At 41.6% G+C, this 23,284-nt stretch overlaps 1 protein-coding gene across 3 annotated transcripts in view; it reads left to right on the forward strand.

Moving 5' to 3' along the window:
- enpp6 (ectonucleotide pyrophosphatase/phosphodiesterase 6) overlaps nucleotides 1–17,801 on the forward strand; it is a 75,041-nt gene extending 57,240 nt beyond the window's left edge. For all 3 annotated transcript variants that reach the window (XM_051954188.1, XM_051954187.1, XM_022221556.2), the window contains 3 exons: nucleotides 9,625–9,762; nucleotides 10,652–10,775; nucleotides 16,818–17,801. In XM_051954188.1, the coding sequence (XP_051810148.1) occupies nucleotides 9,625–9,762; nucleotides 10,652–10,775; nucleotides 16,818–17,029 (474 nt within the window). In that variant the 3' untranslated portion in view covers nucleotides 17,030–17,801. The remainder of the gene's footprint in view (nucleotides 1–9,624; nucleotides 9,763–10,651; nucleotides 10,776–16,817) is intronic.
- The last annotated feature ends 5,483 nt before the right edge of the window (nucleotides 17,802–23,284 follow it).

Genomic DNA, 23,284 nt, shown 5'->3' on the forward strand with positions numbered 1-23,284 from the left:
CTTCTTCAGCAGTTTCCAGTGTCCACCATATTAAAACATCTAAAAAGTAAAATTTTACCTTGTAGCAAACTTTCTGACCTCTCTGTTTACCTGTGTGGCTTCACAGCTGACTAACTACTGCCTCGCTGTTTATTCTGTCAACACCAACTTTTCCCATTTGCTCAAAGTGTTAATATTGCCACTAATTATCTGCTACATATAACAAAATACTGGAACTGTACCTTGAATAACACTTAGGTTCTACTGTGTGTTTGCTTTATCATTCAATAAATTCTTAATCTTTAAGAGTATGTTTTCTCACATAGATCAAGGTTCTCTTCTCCTCCACCACTCTTGACTAGATCCTGTCCACTGGAAAAATGCCCCTCTCAAAACAAGAAAAAAAAAACTTATTTCAAGGAACTTTTTCCTTGAAATAAGTGGGGAAAAAAATCTGCCAATAAAAGAAGTGAAAAATGGCTTGGTAAGATTTCTGTAAATATGATATGATATTTAGATATACACTGGTCAAAATTAAAGGAACACTTTGAAAACATCATATTTCAATGTGGGGGAAAAACAAACTGGATATTTACATTGATATGGACTGGTTAATATGTTAGGAATGAAAAGATGCCACATTGTTTGATGGAAATGAAAATTATCAACCCCCAGGAGGGCTAAGACATTCCAAAATCAAAGTGAAAAACTGATGTGGCAGACTGGTCCATTTTCTGAAATTCGTTGGCAGCAACTCAAAACGGTACTCAGTAGTTTGCATGACCTCCATATGCTTGTATGCAGCCTGACAATATCGGGACAAGCTCCGAATGAGACGATGGATGGTGTCCTGGGGTATCTCCTCCCAGATCTGAACCAGGGCATCACTGAGCTCCTGGACAGTCTGAGGAGCAACCTGGTGGTGTTGGACGGAACAAAACATAATGTTCCAAAGGCGTTCTATTGGATTTAGGTCAGGTGAGTATTGGGGCCAGTCAATGCTGTCAATTCCTTCATCCTCCAGGAAGTGCCTGCATCCTCTTGCCACATGAAGCCAGGCATTGTCGTGTACCACAAGGAACCCAGGACCATTGCACCAGTGTAGGGTCTGACAATGGATCCAAGGATTTCATTCTGATACCTAATGGCAGTCAGAGTGCCGTTGTCTAGTCTGTAGAGGTCTGTGTGTCCCTCCATGGATATGCCTCCTCAGACCATCACTGACTCACCACCAAACCAGTCATGCTAAACCATGTTACAGGCAGCATAACATTCTCCATGGCTTCTCCAGACCTTTCCATGTCTGTGACGTGCTCACGATGAACCTACTCTCATCTGTGAACAGCAAAGGGCACCATTGGCAGACCTGCCAATTCCTGTGTTCTATGGCAAATGCTAATCAAGCTCCACGGTGTCAGGCAGTGAGCACAGGACCCACTAGAGGATGTCAGGCCCTCAGACCACTCTCATTACATCTCTTTCTCATTGTTTGGCCAGAGACATTCACACCAGTGAATTTTGTAGGGCTCTGGCAGTGTTCATCCTGGAGCAGGATAGATGTCCTGCTGATGGGTTGAGGACCTTCTGCAGTCCTGTCCAATTCTCCTCGAGTAACTGCCTGTCTTCTGGAACCTCCTCCATGCTCTTGAGACTGTGCTGGGCAACACAGCAAACCTTCTGGTAATGGCACGTATTGATGTGCCATTGTGGAGGAGTTGGACTGCCTCTTCAACCTCTGTAGGGTCCAGGTATCGCCTCATGCTACCAGTAGTGACAGTGACCCTAGCCAAATGCAAAACTATTGAAAAACAGTCAGAAAACACAAGAAGGGAATAAAATGTCAGTGGCCTTCATGTGTAAAACCAATCTTGTTTTGAGGGGTGTCTCATTGTTACCCCTCGAGTGCACCTGTTGTTAATTTCATGAACACCAAAGCAGCTGAAGCTGACTAAAAAAATCCACTTTTACTTACTTGACCAGATCAGTATCCTGCATGTTTGACTGATTCGATGCAATACTTAGATTAAAAAGTGTTCCTTTAATTTTTTGAGCAGTGCATATTTATGTTAAGATCTTAAAATTAGCTGGGGAAACTTATTTAAGCTGTATTTGACCAGGATTGTCAAGCTTAGGTGTCTTAAAACAAGCCAGATATGCAAAAAAAAAAAAAAAAATTAGCAGTTTTTCACTGAAAAATAGATTTTTGCTTTCATGTAACCTCCTAATTTGAGATGTATTAACCCTCCTGTTGTACATCGATTATGAGTTGGCCAAAAGCTACAAACTACCAAGAAAAGGACTGTTGCATTGTGTTTGCGTCTATAACACGTCAAAGTTATTGTGCGGATGGTGTCTGGATGAAAAAGTGACGACATGAATTATTCATTTTTGGCTTTTTTAGTTTGTGAAAGCCCTCACTGTAAAAAAATAAAATAGCAGCAGTTAAGGCAAAAAGATTGTTCCCCGTGGTTTCAAGTATACCTGAGTACCTAAAACGATAATGACAAATCTACACACGGTGTCACTGGAGCAAACAGTTTTGGTCTATTGGGCATTATATAAAGAAGCTGGATTTCTAAAAGCTACGGAAAGAAAAGCTGAATTAGATACAGGCACCAAAAATATTTTTTCCTTGTCTGGAAAAAAATTGCAAAAACTCCAGGAAAAAAATTAAAATAATTCCTTAAAAGTTTCTATCAAAAGTTTTATTTAAAAATGTCCCCCAAATTTGGCAATAAAATTATTGTAAATATTTTCAAAGAATGAGTAAAAATCTTCCCAAAAAATCAGTAAAACTTTAAATATTTTCTTTAAGAACAGTCAGAAAAAAATCAACCAAAATCCAGTGAAATTTGCTGGATTTTGGTTGATTTTTATGTGAATGTTCTTAATAAACATTTTTACCATTTTTTCCACCAAAAACTGTTCAAATATTTCCCAAAAATGTGGACATCAGAAGTTTCACTATGAAAAAAATATATATTTTCCCCACATTTTCAATTTTTAAAAAGGAGCAATTTGAAATACAGGACGACATGAGTGTTAAACTTATTTTGAGTTTTCTTGTAAAATTCAACTCAAAACAAGATAATTTCAAGATTGTTTGACTTTACAAGATATTTAAGATGCATTGTCTTAAAACACATCAATCCATCTGCTGAAATGTCACTTGTTCAGTGAATTTATCTTAAATCAAGTGAGATGAGACGTTTTGACTAAAACTAACACAAATAGACTTAGTAAGAGTTTTTGCAGTGTATCACATCTACCGTCTCCAGATGTGCACTAGGCTCAGCTTGATACTTGTTCACTGCAACTCAAATGCAACCTCATGCTATATTGTAGAAATATTCTGCCTGATCATGTTTGTGTCCATGCTTTGTAATGGCATGAGTACATGTGATGTCCAGCTCCTGGTCACGTTTTCGTTTCTTTTATTTTTATCACTTCCGTCCATACTCACCCTCTGTCTCGTTTTAGGTCTCTTGACACTCTCCAGTCGTTGTCTGATGTCTCACCTGTGTGATCACCTGTCTGCGCTAAAGCGCTGCACATGGCGTCATTTCCGCTTGTTCCTCCTCACCAGTTGTCGCTTCATGTGATTCCTAGTGCTTAGTGTGTGTATTTTCACCCTGCCTGTTTTGACCGTTGTTTTTGTCTATGCGTTTGGATATGTCTGCCTGATTATTGTGCTTCAATAAATAGTTTGGAAATCCATTTGTGCCTGTGTGAAAGCACACATTTTAATACAGTACCTATAAAAAGCTTTCACCGCCACTGGACATTTTCCCATTTTGTTGCATTTCAGCATTGAGTCATGGTCAACATTATTTGGCTTTTTTGACAAGAATTTACACATAAAGTGAAACTTCATTTTACAAATTAATGTTAATAAATGAAATATATAATTCGTAAAAGGATTCACCCCCTTCAAGTCAGTAATTAGTAGATGTAGCTTTTGCTGCTATGACAGCTTTTAGCCTATAAAGGACAAGTTTCAATGGGTCACTTAAGTTTTACCACTTTCCTCATTGCAAAACTGCTCAAGCTCTGTCAGCTTGAACTGTGATCATGACAGAGCAGCTCTTTTCATGTCCAGCCACAAATACTCAACTATAGACTGAGTTATGGGCTCTGATTGGCCACTTCAGGACATTCATTTTGTTGTCTTTAACCCTATAAGCTGTAGTCAATTTTCGCCTGAAATTTCTACTGAAGATGTACAGAAAGTAAATTGAATGCTGTTCTTGAACTGTTTGGAGTACAGGCATGGTTGGGGTCTCCTTTGAAAGCTGACAACCTGAATTTTCATCCAGGGCAGTCAGAATTACTGTAGGTGCTACTGGCACAGCGTATTTTATGTTGGAACACACTGAATTAGGATGACTTTTATTCTCGCCTAAATTTTTTCCCTAATAAAACACATGAAAATAAGTGTGGCAGCACTGTGACAGCTTGAAAACACAAAAAGGCAACAGCCTGGGGTCTTACATAGTTCAGGTCAAAATTTCAGAGCAATACTACAAGAAATGAGTGTTTCACACATGTATTTGTACTGCTATGGCCAGGCGCTGTCAATTTTGGACACCCTCTGTACATCCTTTGCACACCCTGGGCAAAAATGGTATATGTTCGTTTTATAGCCCATTTTCACATTATTTTCACTCCAAAAACTCATAAAGAACTCAAAAAAGGCACTTCAGAGCAGCTCCAGTGTTTATCAGACGCAGAGACTGCAAGGGGGAGACAGAAAGGCTCCAGCTGCAGTCGCAGCCAAGGTGTGAAATGTCAAACAACCCCGCTGGCAGAGGCTCTATTTATATCCTGGTATTCAGCAGGCTCATTGGCTATCAGCCCTGTCAGTCAAACGTTTCCTCCGACGTGATTTGCTCAGAATTTACTGACGAAATGAGGTAGGTCCAGATCGGTCAGTCTCGGCTACGGTTGGCCGTTTAGGGCTCAGAGGCAGGCCAGAGTCACTTGATTGGTTGAAACGTGGTGTAAACATAAAGGATAGACTTCAGTCGCCATTTTGAGTCCAAGATCGCATGGATCTCTGTATGCTGAATAAAAATATGGGCATAAATACAGTGAATATGAAACGCGCAGCGCCGCCATGCGCCGCGTGTGCGCGCATAGAGCCGAGCTATTTGTGGATTATTTACTTATTTCAAGACATGTTTTGGACAAAATATTATACTTGCTAGTATTGTCTGGATGCCGAAGCTTGGATTCTGGCTGGTTTTTGTGGATTATTTTCATCTTTCGTTCAAAGAGCATCCAAAGGTGAGTTGTGCCCTTTAAATTTTTGTTGTTTGTTGGAGAAATGTGTTTATATTACCCGCTGTGGTAATCACATCTGAAAGTGGTTTATACCGGCGGATTCATGAGAATCTAAGCTTTACATGGGTGTATAGTGTTTCCCGAATCGCGTTTGCAGCTTCGGACATTCTTTCGGACATTCTTTAAATTCTTATGCAAATCTCAAGTGTCTCGCGAGCGGGACACTGAAGCTTAACGGGATCATTTCTGTGTCGGTTTGACTGTAAGCCTCAAGGTCTTGTCTTACTGGAAAAAAATCTTCTCCCAAGTTGCACGTCTCTTGCAGATTGCGTCCAACACGGTCTCACGGGGATTAGTGAAACTGTCACGTCAGTTTTTGTTTCGGTTTCGTGCGCACCAACACGATGTCGTCATGTTTTTCGTGCAGCTCACCACGAGCGAAACCCGCTGTGGTAATCACATCTGAAAGTGGTTTATACCGGCGGATTCATGACGATCTAAGCTGTCCATCGGCGTTTGCGGCCACCGGACATTCTTTAAATTCCTATGCAAATTAGGCGGATTCATGACGATCTAAGCTGTCCATCGGCGTTTGCGGCCGCCGCCGCGGCCGCTGCTGCGGCCGGATGTCTGGCGGCCGCAATGGCTGCTGCCCCAGTGGACTACTACGTAAAAGATGGCTGATGCCACCACAGAGTCATAAAAATTCTTCAGGAGTGTCCCCTACACCCCAAAAGACAGCAGTCTCCTCATTAGACAGAGTCTGCTTTGACCCTTCTTTTAAAGTGCTGTGGTGTGGTCTGACCAGTCCAGTTTATTGTTCAGGTGAACACCCAGGTACTTGCATGAGTCCACTCTCTCCATGTCCATGCCCTGGATGTCCACCAATGGTGGGTGTGTGTGACTGTGCCTGTGGAAGTCTACCACCAGTTCTCTGGTCTTTCCTGAGTTGATCTGGAGGCAGTTCCACTGGCACCAGTCCTCAAAGTTCTGGTTCAGTTCTCTGTACTCCCAATCACCATCATCTGAGATGAGACCGACGACTGCAGAGTCATCAGAGAACTTCTGCAAATGGCAGCTGGCTGAGTGGTCCATGAAGTCTGCAGTGTACCGGGTGAACAGAAACAGAGCCAAGACCATTCCCTGCTCCTGTGCTACAGACTACCATGTCAGACTCACAGTCCTGTGTCCTCACAACCTGTGGTCTGTCTGTGAGGTAGTCCATTATCCTACCCAAGACGTGGTAATCCACCCCTGTGACCTCCAGCTTGTCCCTCAGAAGAACTGGCTGAATCGTATTAAAAAGAAAGCTATAGATAAGATCCAGGGCGAGTCATGTAGTGCAGGTGATGAGTTAAAATCAGCTGCATTTTTTGTCATGTTCACTGCGTTCTTTAGGTAATGAACCTTAAGTTGTACAGGGCATTAAAATGAACAAGAAACTGAAGAAAACAAGGGAGGTCTAATGATTTCTTCTTTGATTGTAGTTATGAACTTGTTGTCTCACTACTCAGTTTCTTAGCATGCATAATACATATATTCAACACTTTAAGTTGTATTTATTAAATTATTGAGTTTTGATTCGACTGTGTTTTTGGTATGTGTTTTTTTTTTAAAATAAATTACATATTTTACCTTCAGTTGTCATGGTGAGGAGAATATCATTCTTTTTTTAGTCTTGAAACCTATTTTATTGGATTCCTTGACCCCAAAAATGTACACTTTGACACCAAGTTTGCCATTTTAGCTATAACAGAAGTAAAGATATGGGCCTCTCAAGGATGGTTGGCGGCCATTTTAAAAATGGCCGCAAAAGCATGCTCTCACTTGTGTCTTAGGATAAATTTACTTGTATGGCCCAAAGGTACTTCCATACCAAAGGGGACCTTTGCATCATGATTTGAAGTCAAAAAGTTGATTAACCTCCCCACTCGATGACTTTAGTCATCTCTCAAAAGCCTTTTTGCTAAGTGTAGTTGTGACTTCTTCAACAGTGGCTTTCTCTTTGCCACTGTCCTATAAAGTACCAATGGTTAAAGAATCTGGGCACCAGTTGTTGTTGTAATGCACAATTTGTCCCATCTCAGCCACTGAATCTTGAGAGTCCTTTGGAGTAGTATGTGACTTGGAAATGTTCTTGTGTCCGTCTATTGTATTGTGCATTTCAATAACCTTTTCACAAAGTTGCTTGGAGTGTTCCTGTGCCTTAAAGATGTAGTTAAAGCCAGAGTACTTATTCACAAATGACTGGGCCTTCCATATACAAGTGTCTTTATGTCATAATCCCTTGAGACACATTCACTGCACTCAGATGATCTGTTTCACTGTGTTATTTGTAACACCAATTGGCTGCACATGTGTTGAAATAAGTTAACTTTAAGCAGCTGAACACTTGTGCAGTCATGCCACGCATTCTCACTGTGCTTTAACTGTTTTTGTACACTTTTGGGATTGTTATGTGCTGGGAGCACATAATTTTGTTCCCCTATTTTTTGTCTAGTTTTTCTTTAAATAAATATTCTCTTTTGTTTGGGATACAATATTACCTGCGTAATATTGTAAAAATCAGGAACATCCTGTCTCAGAGTGATGCAGAAAAACTAGTTCATGCTTTTGTTACTTCCAGGCTTGACTATTGCAATTCCTTATTATCGGGTTGTCCAAATAGCTCTCTCAAACATCTACAGTTGATCCAAAACGCTGCTGCGAGAGTACTGACAGGAGTTAGCAAAAGAGATCATATTTCCCCTATACTTGCTTCTCTTCACTGGTTTCCTGTTAAATCCAGAATAGAATTTAAAATCCTTCTTCTGACATAAAGCTCTTAATAACCAATCTCCATCATATCTTAAAGATCTGATAGTATCATATTATCCTAGTAGAACTCTTCGCTCTCAAACTGCAGGCTTACTTGTTGTTCCTCGAATTTCTAAAAGTAGAATGGGAGGCAGAGCCTTCAGTTATCAGGCGCCTCTCCTGTGGAACCTGCTCCCAGTTTGGGTTCGGGAGGCAGATACCCTCTCTATTTTTAAGACCAGGCTTAAAACGTTCCTTTTTGACAAATCTTATAGTTAGGGCTGACTGGGTGACCCGGAGGGGTTCGGCTTGTGTCTTCATTGCACAGCTGACTCCCTCTTGGACGTCCCTTCGTTCTGCCCCTAGTCATGCTGCTATAGGCCTATAGGCTGCTGGGAGACAAGTTTAATGGTCATGGGAAAGAGGTTGACAAAATTGCTTCTTCCTCTGTGGAGCCAGCTGAAAATTCTCCACCTGGCGTTCAAAGTAAACCAGGGCCCGCTGAGTCAAAGGAAAATGTGATGTGCTTTTATTGTAAAAAGAGGGGTCACATCGTGGCGGCATGTCCAGTTTTAAAGAAAAAGAACACAAAATCTGTTGCGTTGATTAAAACAAAACATCAAGGTCGGTCTGGCTCTGAGAAAGCTTGTGCTTATGCAGATGTTAAACCTTTTGTGATGGATGGATTTGTGGCTGTGTCTAGTGGCTCTGAGAAAATCCCAGTTAAAATATTGCATGACACTGCTGCGTCTCAGTCGTTTATTTTGGAGGGAATTTTGCCATTGAATGCTGACACTGCTGTTGGTTCTGAGGTTCCGGTCTGTGGATTTAACATGGAGCAGATAGGAGTTCCTTTACATCGAATATTTATTCAGTCAGATCTGTGGTCTGGGGATGCTATTGTGAGGGCGCGTCCATGTTTTCCCATAAATGGTGTGTCTGTTATAATGGGAAATGATTTGCCCGAATGTCGAATTTTGGCTACTCCTGAGGTAACACATTGCCGTCATCTTTTCACCATAGTACACAACTGACCAGCTCTACATTGTACAATACACCCATCCTCCTGTCCCAGTTGCAGAAGTCTCTTTCTATACTGAGTCAACTTAAGTCTGCATGTCTGAAATCACTGACGATACAAATATCTGAATTTTTGCTTCATCCTGCCTTTTTGTGACACTTTGTAATAGTTACTCCTGCCCTTTCTTCTTTATTCTACCTCTTCAGTCTTTAAAAAAAATCTATCAGGAGGTCAGTGGCTCAGAGAGGGATATTTTTACTTGATCATAATAAAAAAATAGCTAATGATACTCACACCAAGGTTGGTTAAAAGTGAATGTGTAACATCTGGCTTTCCTGTACTCTGTTCCGTCAGCGTCATCGTTTAAACAGCTGGGAAATAAATTTAAAAAACACTTCATGAGGAGTGTTGTAAATGCACTGAGTCACACATTTTTCTGTTACTAGAGCTGGAATGCTACTTTTGAATGGAGAGGTGCTTTATAGATGTTGCTTGTTCTCATATGATTCCATTAACACTGCCCACGTGTGTGTGTGTTATAACAGGTGTATGCTGCATTGTCCCAGGTCCCTAACATGCGTGTCTATGCCAGACAGGACATCCCTGACAGATTCCATTACAAAAGAGGAAAGTTTGTGTCGCCCCTGACACTGGTGGCTGAGCCAGGCTGGTTTATCACCGAGGTAAAAGATCACATCGTGTCCACATTTTCATTTGGATAAACTGTACTGTTCTTCACATGTTGGTCCTCTTATTTGCATTTGAAGTGATATCAATGTAAATGGACTGTGACAGATTTGCTCTGGCTGTCACATACAAAGCTGGAAAGCTGTGCATGCATGACATCATCATGATATTTTAGAAGTAGTTTGTTCTGCCTTCACTAAACATATTCTCTTTGACAAATGGCAGGTGTATTGTCTTAATTAATTCTTCACAAGCCAACAGTTAAACTGTAAGAAAAACAAAATCACATTTTTCAGGCTGTAGTACAATGAGCATGAAAATAACATTTGTGAGTTTTAACTCTGTACAAATAAATGCAAAGATGTGACTGCAAAATATATTCAGTCAAACACACACTTAGCATATCAATAAGTTCTGTGTAATAAACATATGCCTCAAAAGAACATAAACCTTGTAATGTCAAAAATAATCACTGATTTAAGTGAAAATAATCATAGACAATGCTTTCATGAAGACAACAAAGGATGGACCATAACCATAACTCTGACCTCTGTTACTGCACTAAGTCAGTCTTATTGGCTTATAACAGCGAACAAAGAATGAACATAACAGCACTCTCTACTGGCAGGATTTATGTCTGCCAGCACAGTGGTAATTACGTCTGCATTATTTCCTGCCTAGTCTCCATAGTAGTGTTTAATAGCTTCTGCTCAGTTGTCTGGATGTTAACTTTTTTGAATTGGCATTAGAGCTATGGAACAGTTTTTTTCTCTTGCACATGCAGACACATATGTAGACCAAAGTGTTGAGCTGTATCCCACATGGATTGTTATTGTTCCAGCCTACAATAGCATAAATACCATAAATCCATTGTGTTATTTACAGAACAAGACAAGACTCCCTTACTGGAAAAATGACACTGGGGAGCCCTCAGCGTGGCAGAATGGCTGGCATGGTTATGACAACGAGTATATCGACATGAGAGGCTTTTTCTTGGCAACAGGACCTGGTAATACACCATGTTAAGCATGGATAATATTTCTGTGTGTGTGTGTGTGTGTGTGTGTGTGTGTGTGTGTGTGTGTGTGTGTGTGTGTGTGTGTGTGTGTGTGTGTGTGTGTGTGTGTGTAAGTGTAAACAGTGTTTTCTTGGCCACGTTGTTGTTACTGAAAAAAGTAAAAGTGCAAAAACGTTTCTTTAGGGTTAGGGTAGGGGTTTGGTATGAATGGGAGTCAATGGTAAGGCCCCACGGGGATATAAGAATCAGACATGGGTGTGTGTGTGTATGTGTGTACAGGGGAAGGAGTTGGGGGCTGGAGGTGTTGTGATGGTGGTGGACTGGAGTCAGTAATCCAGAAGCCAGAGTTGCTCCCGAAAATTCATTCCTGAACTGGTAAATGATTTGAGTTGTACCACAGTGTTCACATGTTGAGTTAAATACTGATATTAATAGTAAAATCAATAAAAGTTATAGAATGGTTATTTATTTACTGTATATCGTTCCAGTTCATAACGTGTCAAATTTAGAACATAGAAACCAACAATCCAAACTTCCCTTTGGATTCCTTAGTAATAAGCAGTCTTCTTCTTCTTATTATTATTATTGTCAGTTTATTTAAAAAGGGACCATGTACAATATTAAACAACAGTCTGCCACAGTGGGAAGGAACCAGCTGCAGCCTTTTGGATCAGACGGCACTTTTCAGGAGAGTTATTGGGACATCCTGATAATAGGTAATTATAATTTCTAAGCTGGACAGCTTAGAAATTACAAACACATGAACTAGTTTTTCAGTATCACTCTGAGACAAGATGCTCCTGGTTTTAAAGATTTTATTAAGTAGATGAAAGAAGGCTGCCTACAGATCAGGGGCGATTCTAGGTTCAGAGCTGTGGGGGTGCTGAGCACCCAGAGTGCCTGGCTGGTTCAAATGAATTTTTTTTTCATTTCACTTAAAGTGATTTAGGATCATTCAACACAGTTTAGTAGCATCACTTCCCATTTGTGAACAGCACATTACACTTTGTGGTTAGCAGAAACACTGTGACTACGCCATGTCCAGTTTTTACTAATTTATTTCTGATAGAATACACACACACAAAGAAACATGGAACATATTAGACAATGACACATTCTGTTCTACACTTCACAATTTCACCCTACACCTTACAGATTAAGCTGTGTCGCCTGACCTTGAGGGTTGCAAACCTATCAATAACTTTTTGGTGTTGCACTTGGTCAAGCACATCTTTTTCAATTGCCATGACAGCCAGGTGTTGGAGTCTGTTTTGACCAGTGGTCCTTCGAAGCCAGGTATGGAGCTGGCGTAATGCGCTGAAAGACCTTTCACAGCTGCAGCTGCTTATTGGAATTGTTAGGCAAATCTGAATAACTGCCTTCAGGGTTGGGAACATTGCACTATCCAGGAGATTGTACACTGAAAGTGTGTCTTCAATGGCACCAGACTCCCTCTTGCTCTTCAGAAAGTTTTTTGCAACCACTACTTCCGCTGACTCAAATTCAATGCCATAATGCACTGCCAGCGCTGACAAATGAGGCACAGACAAAAAATTGTCAGAAGTTGGACTGCATGCATGAATCCCATTAAGTAAGTCCTGATTCACACCAGAAAACCGCCTCTCAAGTTCCAAGATCATTCTGTCCAGACGGGAAAAACAATTTCCTCTTGAGTTCCTCTGACTCGGAGGAACCACCAACTTCACTTCCTGCCCCACAAGTTGACTCAACTACAAAACCCTCCATCCTTTTTGTCTTACGTCTCTGTTCAGAATATGCCTTCGTGACTGCTATCTGGTTTGCCTCACAAATGTCCTTTGTTCTAACATGAAGATCTGCAGCAGTGGCATCAGATCGTTTCTGCTTCAGGGAGTCAGTGACTGCATCTTTGTATGTCACTGCTTGGACAATATCAATTGTCTCCTTCTGTAGGTATCTGTGCAAACCTGCTGTTACGGACAAGAGATCCTGAAAAACCATCAGCAAATACACTGTAGAGAATTTAGTGAGCTTTGCCTTCAATCCCACGGCCATAGCTGTGTTGATGGTGGAGAGGCACTCAATGATGGCAGGAAAATTGTTCAGCACTGCAGACACTGAATGAAGCTGGCATGCCCAACGAGTGTTTGACAGCTGCACAAGTTGACTCGGCTGCAATCCTAACTTCTTTTGAGTGTCAACAAACTTGTGATGGTTCACAAGTGAAACACTAAAGAAAGAATGGAGACATTCCAGCATATTGAAAAGCTCTGTGGCTTCAGAAACAGCTTTGCATGCGTGACATAACACAAGGTTCAACTCGTGTGCATAGCAATGCACATATATTGCCTCTGGGTGCTTCTTTTTAAAATGGGCTTGCACACCACCAACTGAACCACTCATGACAGCTGCTCCATCATAAGTCTGTGCCACACATTTCAACTGATCAATTCCGTGCACTACCAACTGATTCTCAATCGCACTGGCTATTGTTTCAGCATCAAACTGTGCTATTTCTGTAAGTGCAAGGAACCTCTCTTTCACAGCACCATCCACAGTCACATATCTCACACAAAGTGACAGTTGTTCACTCTTTCCATCTCTGGCCTCATCAGCCATAATGGCATACATCTTTGAGGCTTTCAACTCACTGACAATGGTTGCAGTCACCTCTTGAGAAACACATTCTATCATCTCATTTTGACATTTCCCTGATAGGTATGTGGTGTTTGCTGGGGGTGTATAGCCCTGCAAGAATGGGTCAAACTTCTTCAACAGTGTCATGCACTCCAGAAAATTGCCCTTGTTCTGGCTGTCATCTGTTTCATTGTGACCTCGGAATGGTATTCCTTGCTTCCCTAAGAAGCTGGTCACTGCCACAACACGTTCCAGGTATTCCCTTCTTTCACTAATTTCACTGGCACTTGCTGCTTCTATCTGTTCCACCACATTGCCTTGTGACAGACTTGCACTGTAGCTACTCCAACACATCATACTGTCCTTGTGTGACTGAGTGTCATTGTGTTTCTTAAACTTTCTCAATGCCTTTTGCCAGTTACGGACCCCGTCATTCACTAATGCATCTTCTTTAAGTTTTTTGCCGAAAATCCGACAAGCAAAGCAAAAAGCAACATTTTCTTTTTGGGAATATTCCAGCCATTTAAAAGTTTGAAACCACTGTCCTTGGAAGGCTCTTTTTTGTGAACCAAACTGATCCACTGGGTAGTGGGACAACTTTAACTGTTGAGGACCAGTATTTCGGTTTCCTAAATCTTGGACTTGCTGGGCAGGCTGATTATCTCCCTGAGCTCCAGCAGTCTCTCCCTGTTGTCCTCCTTCAACAATAAAAATCAAATGGAAAATCATATAAGGACAATGTAATGAGGATGTCCTGCTTAAAATAAAGTCCACTAGTCAGTTAATTTTCTTACCTGGTTCTTCCTGTTCTTGCACGAACATCTCCTCTCCCTTTCCTTTATCTCTCTCCCTTTCCACTAACAACCACATTAAAATATATTGCAGTCATTAAAAAATAAAATGAGTAATAAATAATAAAATAGTAAATAAATAATCTACCTCTGTGTTATCAAACAAAAGGTGTTAACCAAAAAGATATAAATTCAGTATAATCAAGAACAGTATCAATTCATAACTTTCTTAATAAAAAATGATTAAAAGATAATCATCAAAATGTGATGAAAATATCCTGTTTAGAATAAGGTCAACTGACATCAGGAGAGAATACATAATTATCAGAATACATGTTAAATTATATTATGGATGGGGTGTTTTTAACTTCAGTCACTGTTGATATTTTGCTTCACAGTGACTTTGTTACCCGTTTTCTCCAGGTCTGCAGGTGCCCTCTCCTCCCCTTCTGGCCCTCTCTCTCCTAGCGCTGACAACCATATACAAATAAATTAGGAAGAGGTTTTCTGTATTTCTTTATAGTTACTGTGGGTAATACACTCTCACCTGAACATGGTGTTTTTTTAGCGAAAAATGTTCGTGTATCCATGGGTCCCTGGAGGATAAACACACGCACCAATTAAGCTAGGCTGAGAGACTATAATATGTTCCATTCGATTCAACACAGCTAAAATGAAGACTGATATCTGTTGATGATAATAACAAAGTCATGGTATTGGGTGGTAGAATAGTTGTTCAACTTAATCAATGTGTAACATAACTATTACTCTCACGGTTGACACAGACAGTTTGACGCTAATGACAGGAACGAAGGAGGAGCGGGGAGGGAGCGGTTGGGAATCAAATGGATTGAACCATCTCAAGGCAGGGGTGTATTTCCAACGCTGCGTTGTTCACGTTTTTGTTTTGTTTTATTCTTTATTACTTTATCTAGCGTTTTTTTTACATCATATATAAGCGTATCCGGTCATTTATGAGGGAAAAGAGTTTAAAAAATGATATCATTTTTGGGGGTGCTCGGATTGAATTTGGGGGTGCTTGAGCACCCCCCAAAATGGGCTGGTTACACCCATGCTACAGATGTGCTTTATGTGTGTTGACTCCAAGTTTTTTTTTACAGTCGAACTGGAGGCCAAGGCAATGTCATCTAGAGTAACTATCTGGTTGGATTTTGTGTTTCCTCACTGTTTAGCTCAGAGATGATTAATATAGTTTTTTCACTTTTGCTCAGGGTCAAATACAATAAGTTTTGTCTGAATATAAATGAAGAAAACTACAAGTCATCCAGGCCTTTATGTCCTTAAGACATGCTTGGAATTTTGCTGATTTCATTTGGCTTTATAGATCAATGTAACTGGATGTCATCTCATAACAGTGGGAATTTATGTAGTGTGTCCTTCAGTTATCAGCTGCATGTCATTCCTCCTTTCTGTCTCCCCACCTTTTGTGTTACTCCTTGGTTATTCCTCAAGGAACGGCAACCACAGATCTGAAACGTGTGTGCAGGGGAAGGAGTTGGGGGCTGGAGGTGTCCCTCAGAGACCAGGGACACTCTGAAAAAGGAAACAAGGGGAAACAGTAAATGCAATGCAATAACGGTATATATAGTCAATACAAAGGTAGTTAGAGAAGGGCTCAGTGCATCCAGAGAGGTCTCCCAGCAGCCTAGGCCTATAGAACTAAGGGACATCGAAGAGGAAGTCAGTTGTGCAAATGAAGACTTCAGCTGACCCACTTAGGGTCACCCAGTCAGCCTTAACTATAAAATTTGTCAAATAGGAATGTTTTAAGCCTGGTCTTAAAAATAGAGAGGGTGTCTGCCTCACAAACCCAAACTGGAAGCTGGTTCCACAGGAGAGGAGCTGATAACTGAAGGCTCTGCCTCCCATTCTACTTTTAGAAATTCTAGGAACAACAAGTAAGCCTGTAGTCTGAGAGTGAAGAGTTCTGCTAGGATAATATTACCATATTATCCTAGCAGAACTCTTCATCTTTAAGATAAGATGGAGATTGGTTGTTGAGTGTCAGAAGAAGGATTTTAAATTTTAAATTCTATTCTAGATTTGACAGAAAGCCAATGAAGAGAAACCAGTACAGGTGAAATATGATCTCTCTCCCGTCAGTACTCTGTCTGCAGTGTTTTGAAACAACTGCAGGTGTTTCAGAGAGCTATTGGGATATCCTGATAGTGTGGGTTTTCTCTGGTTACTCTGGCTTCCTCCTTCAGTCCTAAAACATCCATCCATCCATTCTCTATACACCGTTTAATCCTCATTAGAGTTGTAGGGAGGCCTGAGTCTATCCCAGCCGACTTAGGGTAAAGGCAGGGGACACCTGGACAGGTAGTTGTCTGTCACAGGGTTACACAGAGAGACAATCAAGGAGGTTCTGACCCTCCTGTGCCCCTGTAATTTCCACTGTATTTCAGCACCCACACTCTTCTCCTGGTCCTGTGTGACCAGGCTTGACGCAGCACCGATGATGGGCTGGATGATGAATGTTTTTGAGGCGAGGCAAATGTGTTTTGCTCAGTTGGTTGTTCATGGTGAAGCTAAATATTGTAAATTGGAATATGAGAATTTAAAATGGAAATAACTCTAACTCTATGTACTTCATTTTATCCAGATTTCAAGCGGAATGTCCGGGCAGCTCCAATTCGAACAGTGGACATCTACAACCTGATGTGCTGGACATTAGGAGTTGATCCTTTACCCAATAATGGTTCCTGGGCTCGGGTAGAGTACCTGCTGAATGACTCTGATGGTCTATTTCAGTCAGCAGCCTCCTGGACCTGCTGTATGAGTTTGCTAGGGGTACTGTTGGCAATGTGCAATTAAACATTTAACAGGGTTTATAGCATCTACTGGTACAGTAGCTAGAGACAGTTTGCTGGAAACAGAACCTCAAATCATCTATCTATCTATCTATCTATCTATCTATCTATCATCTATCATCTATATATCTAATGGTATTGATAGCAAAAAATAAAAAGTACTTGACAAGAAGAGATGTAGTATGTCAGCAGGACTGTACCTTTATTTTACATGAAATGTTTTAAAGTCACAAAGTGTAAATCTCTACTCCCTTTTTTTGGCCATTCTATTTAAACAGCAGTCTTCTCCAGAAAACATTGACGCATATTAGCGAAATCCCTGCAAGATCACAAAATCATTTTAGAAATAACAGAACAGCACTTGTAAATGGACAGATTACATACAGTAAAGAATGCCAATGTTGCCTCCTTTTAAAATGGGTAACATCTAGAATAGATAATATGCAGAGACATACATCAGGTAAAACATTATGACCACCTGCCTAGCATTGTGTTGGTCATAATGCTGTGCCTGACTGGTGTAAGTTGTACTGTTGAATGGTAAAGGAGATATTTAGGAACCTTAACATTTCCAGTCACTTTTCTTTTTTCCATTGTTTGGCCACTTTTAAATCTTACATATTTGGTCTGTACTGGATGATTATTGCAACTGAGATCTCTTATTTTGAAATCATTTTTAATTGAGGAGCTTGTTTTTTGTTAAGTGTATGTATAATTCACTTTTTTGTGAAAAGTGATCTATAAATAAATAAATTCTCTTTTTTTTCAAAACACAATTCTGTGTGCCATCATGTTGTGTGCAGTTCAGATGGAGGACGCAAATGCAGACACACATGGAAGACCAGCTGTGGAAATACACAGTAGAATTTAGATCCAGCACCCGTATGCTGTACTGATTCAGAAAGAATCTCCTGTATGAATTGTCCTCCTCAGTTGCTGTGTTCCACAATACAAAGTGCTGGAACGTTCACAACACTGACTTGGAGGATTTCATAACTTGAAATTACAAAGCCATGCAGATTTTTACCATGCAAAGTACAAGGTGTCCCAAAGAATTTGACATCATTTTAGAAGCAATTATCTTGAAAACTACTAAGTCTTGCTCCATTAAACTGAACAGTTTAGATGTTGAACATCATAAGTTTATTATGGGACTGATTTCATAAGGGGGCTGCACAGTGGTATAGTGGTTAGCACTTTCACCTTGCCGCAAGAAGAACTCTGGTTCAAATCCCGGCCTGGGCCTGGGATCTTTCTGCATGGAGTTTGCATGTTCTCCCTGTGCATGCGTGGGTTTTCTCCGGGTACTCCGGCTTCCTCCCACAGTCCAAAAATATGCTGAGGTTAATTGATGACTCTAAATTGCCCGTAGGTGTGAATGCGAGTGTGATTGTTCGTCTGTGTATGTAGCCCTGCGACAGACTGGCGACCTGTCCAGGGTTTAGTTTAGTTTAGTTTCAAGTTTATTTGTAAAAGGACAGCGTGCAGTTACATTAAAAAGATGGTTGCACCAGATTTAGCTTCAAGCTAATTTCCATCTGTAGTCCTTGGTCAAAGGACTACAGATGGGTGTCCCCTGCCTTCGCCCGAGTCAGCTGGGATGGGCTGCAGCACCCCCCCCCCCCCCCCCCCGGCCCTAGTGAGGATAAAGCGGTATATAGAGAATGGATGGATGGATAGATAAAAAGAGCATCAGCCAGTCGGACTGCTCCGACCGACAAAACAGGACAAAAACTTAAAACAAGTTAAAAAAAAAAAAAAAATATATATATATATATATATATATAAAGAGCAACAGCTCCAACCAACAAAACAAGACAAAAAACATAAAACAACCAAAAAATATATATATTTATATAGATAAAAAGAGCAACAGCCCGTCGGACTGCTCCGACCGACAAAAACATAAAAACAAGCAAAAAAATTAAATATATATATATATATATATATATATATATGGATAAAAAGAGCAACAGCCCGTCGGACTGCTCCAACCGACAAAACAAGACAAAAAACATAAAACAACCAAAAAATATATATATTTATATAGATAAAAAGAGCAACAGCCCGTCGGACTGCTCCGACCGACAAAAACATAAAAACAAGCAAAAAAATTAAATATATATATATATATATATATATATATATATATATGGATAAAAAGAGCAACAGCCCGTCGGACTGCTCCAACCGACAAAACAAGACAAAAAACATAAAACAACCAAAAAATATATATATTTATATAGATAAACAGAGCAACAGCCCGTCGGGCTGCTCCGACCGACAAAACAGGACAAGGACATAAAAACAAGCAAAAAAATTATATATATATATATATATATATATATATATATATATATGGATAAAAAGAGCAACAGCCCGTCGGACTGCTCCAACCGAAAAAACAACCAGGACCAAACCACAAAACAAAAACACACAAAAAAAAACCACAAAAAAACAAGACCTGGTTGGACGGGGGGAGTAAGAAGAAAGCCCGTCTGTCGGACCAAACGATAAAGAACAGCCCGTCGGACGGCCCCGACCTGGTTGGACGGAGTAAGAAGAAAAAAGAGCCGGTCGACTAAGAACACTTTTGCCTTCATCATGAAAACGAAGAATATCTTTCTCCTTCCATGCCATCAGGTTTATTTCAGGTTTTTAACGATTGGAACTCCTAATCACCTCCTGCCTCCAAAACATTGTTAAAAATGTACTGCCTGATCATTTAGTCGCGCGTCTCCGAGCTCGGAGTGTGTACAGGTCCAGAGGCGAAGGCCTGTGAGAGCCTCTGGGGATCCGGACACCGGACGACTGCTGCTGCTGCTGCGCTCCGGCATGCCGCTAAAAACCGTTCAGGCCGTACTCCAGCGCGCTGCTAGCCTAGCCGCACTAGACAACCCACGGCAACGAATTTAATTCTCTGCGAGGGAGGGTCTAGTTACCCTCCATAAGGCTCGAGGCTGGATACTCCTAAAACTGGCCGGACCAATCACCATGAAGTGTAGAGTCAGAAGGCGGGCGTAACTAAGTGACGACAGAGACGTGACGATTCTGACAGAAACAACCAGCGCACAATAAACAGTTATCTTTCCACTTGGCTTTGGCCACAGCCCTTAAAGATTTGAAGCTAAAATTCAACTTGAAAGATAAACAAAAGACGGCACTTAAGTGTTTCATTGAGAAGAAAGACATATTTGGACTTATGCCGACGGGATATGGCAAATCCTTAATATACCAGTTGGCTCCGCGGCTCTGCTGGTTGGGAAGCTAATGGGACTTAGCCACAATCCGCCGGTGCTCTCGGAACCATGTCAGCCTATTCGTTGCGTTGATTGGTTGTATACCTACCCAATTGCTGCAGAGGGATTTGATAGACAACCTTTTACCTTTTAGCCCGCCTCCCTCCCTGTCGAGCTTCCCTAAACCCTTGTGCCGTCAGAAACATGGGAGTCGCTCGGGGTTACAATTAGCATGTCTCGGTTGTTTCCGTGATGTCATGTATGGTGAATAGTGACCTAAATCACGAGCATTTGGAGCATATGCGTGACGCTCATTGGCTGACATCTGGGCCAGCCGCTTGCAAGATTTAATGAAGGCTATTGCGCATACAGACAGCTGCTGTCTTTCACCACCCCTCACCTGGACAAGTTCCAGGATGCAGGAAAGAAGGCAGTGTATCAGCTCTGCACAAAGCTCCTGAACCTAAGCTCCTTGGCAGGACTGAAAGAGTCGAGGTGGGCTGAATTCTTTGGTCCAAGCGTTTCCCCAAAAGACAGCTGGCGGTCCCTGTATAAGCCACCCATTGAGAAAAGGTCAGCAGATCTCTAGTGGAGAGCTATACACGGGGCAATAGCTACGAACAGATACAGAGCGCACCTTGATCCTGGGCTGGGGGAGGGCTGTGTCTTCTGTTCTCAGACAGAGAGACTACAGAGCATCTGTTTGGGCAGTGTTCCCGTCTGACACCACTGTTTGCTCTGATGGAGAGATGGTTTCTTGGTCTTGGGGAGGTTTTCTCTTTCAGTGTGTTTATTTTTGGTCCGAAATACTCAGCAAAGAAAAAAACTGTACATACACTTGTGAATTTTTTATGTGGAACTGCTAAACTGGCAATGTGGCTGACACGGAGGAACGGGACTGAGGGTGCTGGATGTGTGGACGTGGTTCCGGTTCTGGAGGGACTGTTGAAGGCCCATCTGAGGGTGGAACACTCATATTTTCAGTTAATGGACAAAATGAAAGACTTTATTCAGACATGGGCGGTGGGCGGGGTTTTGTGTTCGGTGGGGGAGGGTGGGGAGCTGCTGCTTCACTTTTGGTGGTTTTTCTTTTCTTCTTTTAGTCTGACCTGAAGATCGGTTTTGTGTTTGTGTTTTAGAAGAGGTCAATAAAGGGATTTTTGAAACCTCACCTCTCGTCTCGTCTCGTCTCCTCTCCTCTCCTCTCCTCTCCTCTCCTCTCCTCTCCTCTCCTCTCCTCTCCTCTCCTCTCACTCTCTCTCTCTGACTACACCGCCACAGGCCGATGTCCATTCAGGCAGTACATGCCAAACAAACTGGCCAGGGGCTCAAGATATGGAAAGGAAGCGGCTGCAGCTGTGGCTGTGGTGGCGGCGGTAGATGCGAAGTAGCTGACTCTCCTCTCCCACCTGCGGGGTCCAGAACGACCCCCACCCCCCTAAGAAATGAGCCTGGCTAACCACTACCTTCTTCCCTTCCTTCTCCTCCTTCTCCTTCTCCTTCTTCTCCTTCTCCTTCTCCTTCTCCTCCTCCTCCTCCTCCTCATCATCATCATCATCATCATCATCGTCGTCGTCCCCCTGCCGCCACCACCATCACCGGGGGGGACGAGGAGCGGGAGGGAGGGGTTCAGAACAACCCCCTACCACCACGACCCCCACTCCCTCGCACCACCACCACCACCTCCTAAGAAACAAAGACCCCGGCTGACCCCATTCTTTCCTTCCTTCCTTCCTTCCTTCCTTCCTTCCTTCCTTCCTTCCTTCCTTCCTTCCTTCCTTCCTTCCTTTTACTCACATTTCCCTTTTGCATAACTGAAGTATGGTGAAGGAATGGCGTTTTGCGCGTTTAATGTCATATTTTCTTTTTTTCGCTCCTGATCATTTCAGTCTCTGCCGCCCTGCTCTCTTGAACAGTTGCTGGGCAGATTTCAATGTCCCCGCCGCTAGAACCGCCCCCTAGACCTCCGGCCTACAGAGCACTATCCGTCCTCTCTTCCTGTCTTTCACCCTCTGGAGACTGCACATCAAGAAGCACGTTTTATCTTTCCTCTGAAGTTCTTCATATGTAGACAACATGAGTTGACACACAAATTTCTCCTTCACAATGACTTGAAATGTGACAAATATGAAGGCAAATGATGTTTGAGATGACTTGGTTTTGAAGGGATTGCATGGACAGCATATTTGAGAAAACTGAGCATTTCAGCTCAGGAACAGCATTTTAAAGACAGAAAAATCATGAAGGCTACATTAACGTGAAGTTCATGTAGACACACAATTTCCTCCTTTAGAATGACTTACAATTACATCATTTGAAGGAAAATGATGATTAAGGTGTTCTGGATGTAAGAAGTTGCAGGGACAACTTATTTTAGCTCAGAAACAGCATTTTTAAGAGCAGAAAAATCATGAAGTATACATTAACGTGAAGTTCATGTTGACACACAAATGTATCCTTCACAATGACATGAAATGTGACAAATATGAAGGCAAATGATGTTTGAGATGATTTTGAAGGTTTTGAAGGAATTGCATGGACAATATATTTGACCAAACTGTGCATTTCAGCTCCAGACCAGCATTTTGAGAGCAGAAAAATCATGACGGCTGTATTAACGTGAACATAAGGTTGACACACAAATTTCTTCTTCAGAATGACTTGAAATGTGATACATATGAAGGCCAATGATGTTGAAGGTGTTCTGGTTTGAAGGAATTGCATGGACAGCATATTTGACCAAACTGTGCATTTCAGCTCAGGACCAGCATTTGAAGCATATAGAAAAGGTAGTGTCTACAGATACGGACCCGTACCCATAGCCTGTGGTCTACGGATACGGCACTTTCCCTTATCATACATATTAATGAGACGGACATGAATATTAATGAATCGGCTGATGAACGCCCTTTGTGATTGGCTGGAAATCCGACGTACATAATGTAGCATCAACCAATCATTAAGGCTGCACGATTCTACACTTGATGTTTTCAAACAACAAATTTCTTCTTCATTTTTTT

The sequence above is a fragment of the Acanthochromis polyacanthus genome, chromosome 10 (assembly GCF_021347895.1).
Source record: "Acanthochromis polyacanthus isolate Apoly-LR-REF ecotype Palm Island chromosome 10, KAUST_Apoly_ChrSc, whole genome shotgun sequence".
NCBI classification, from domain to species: Eukaryota; Metazoa; Chordata; class Actinopteri; family Pomacentridae; genus Acanthochromis; species Acanthochromis polyacanthus.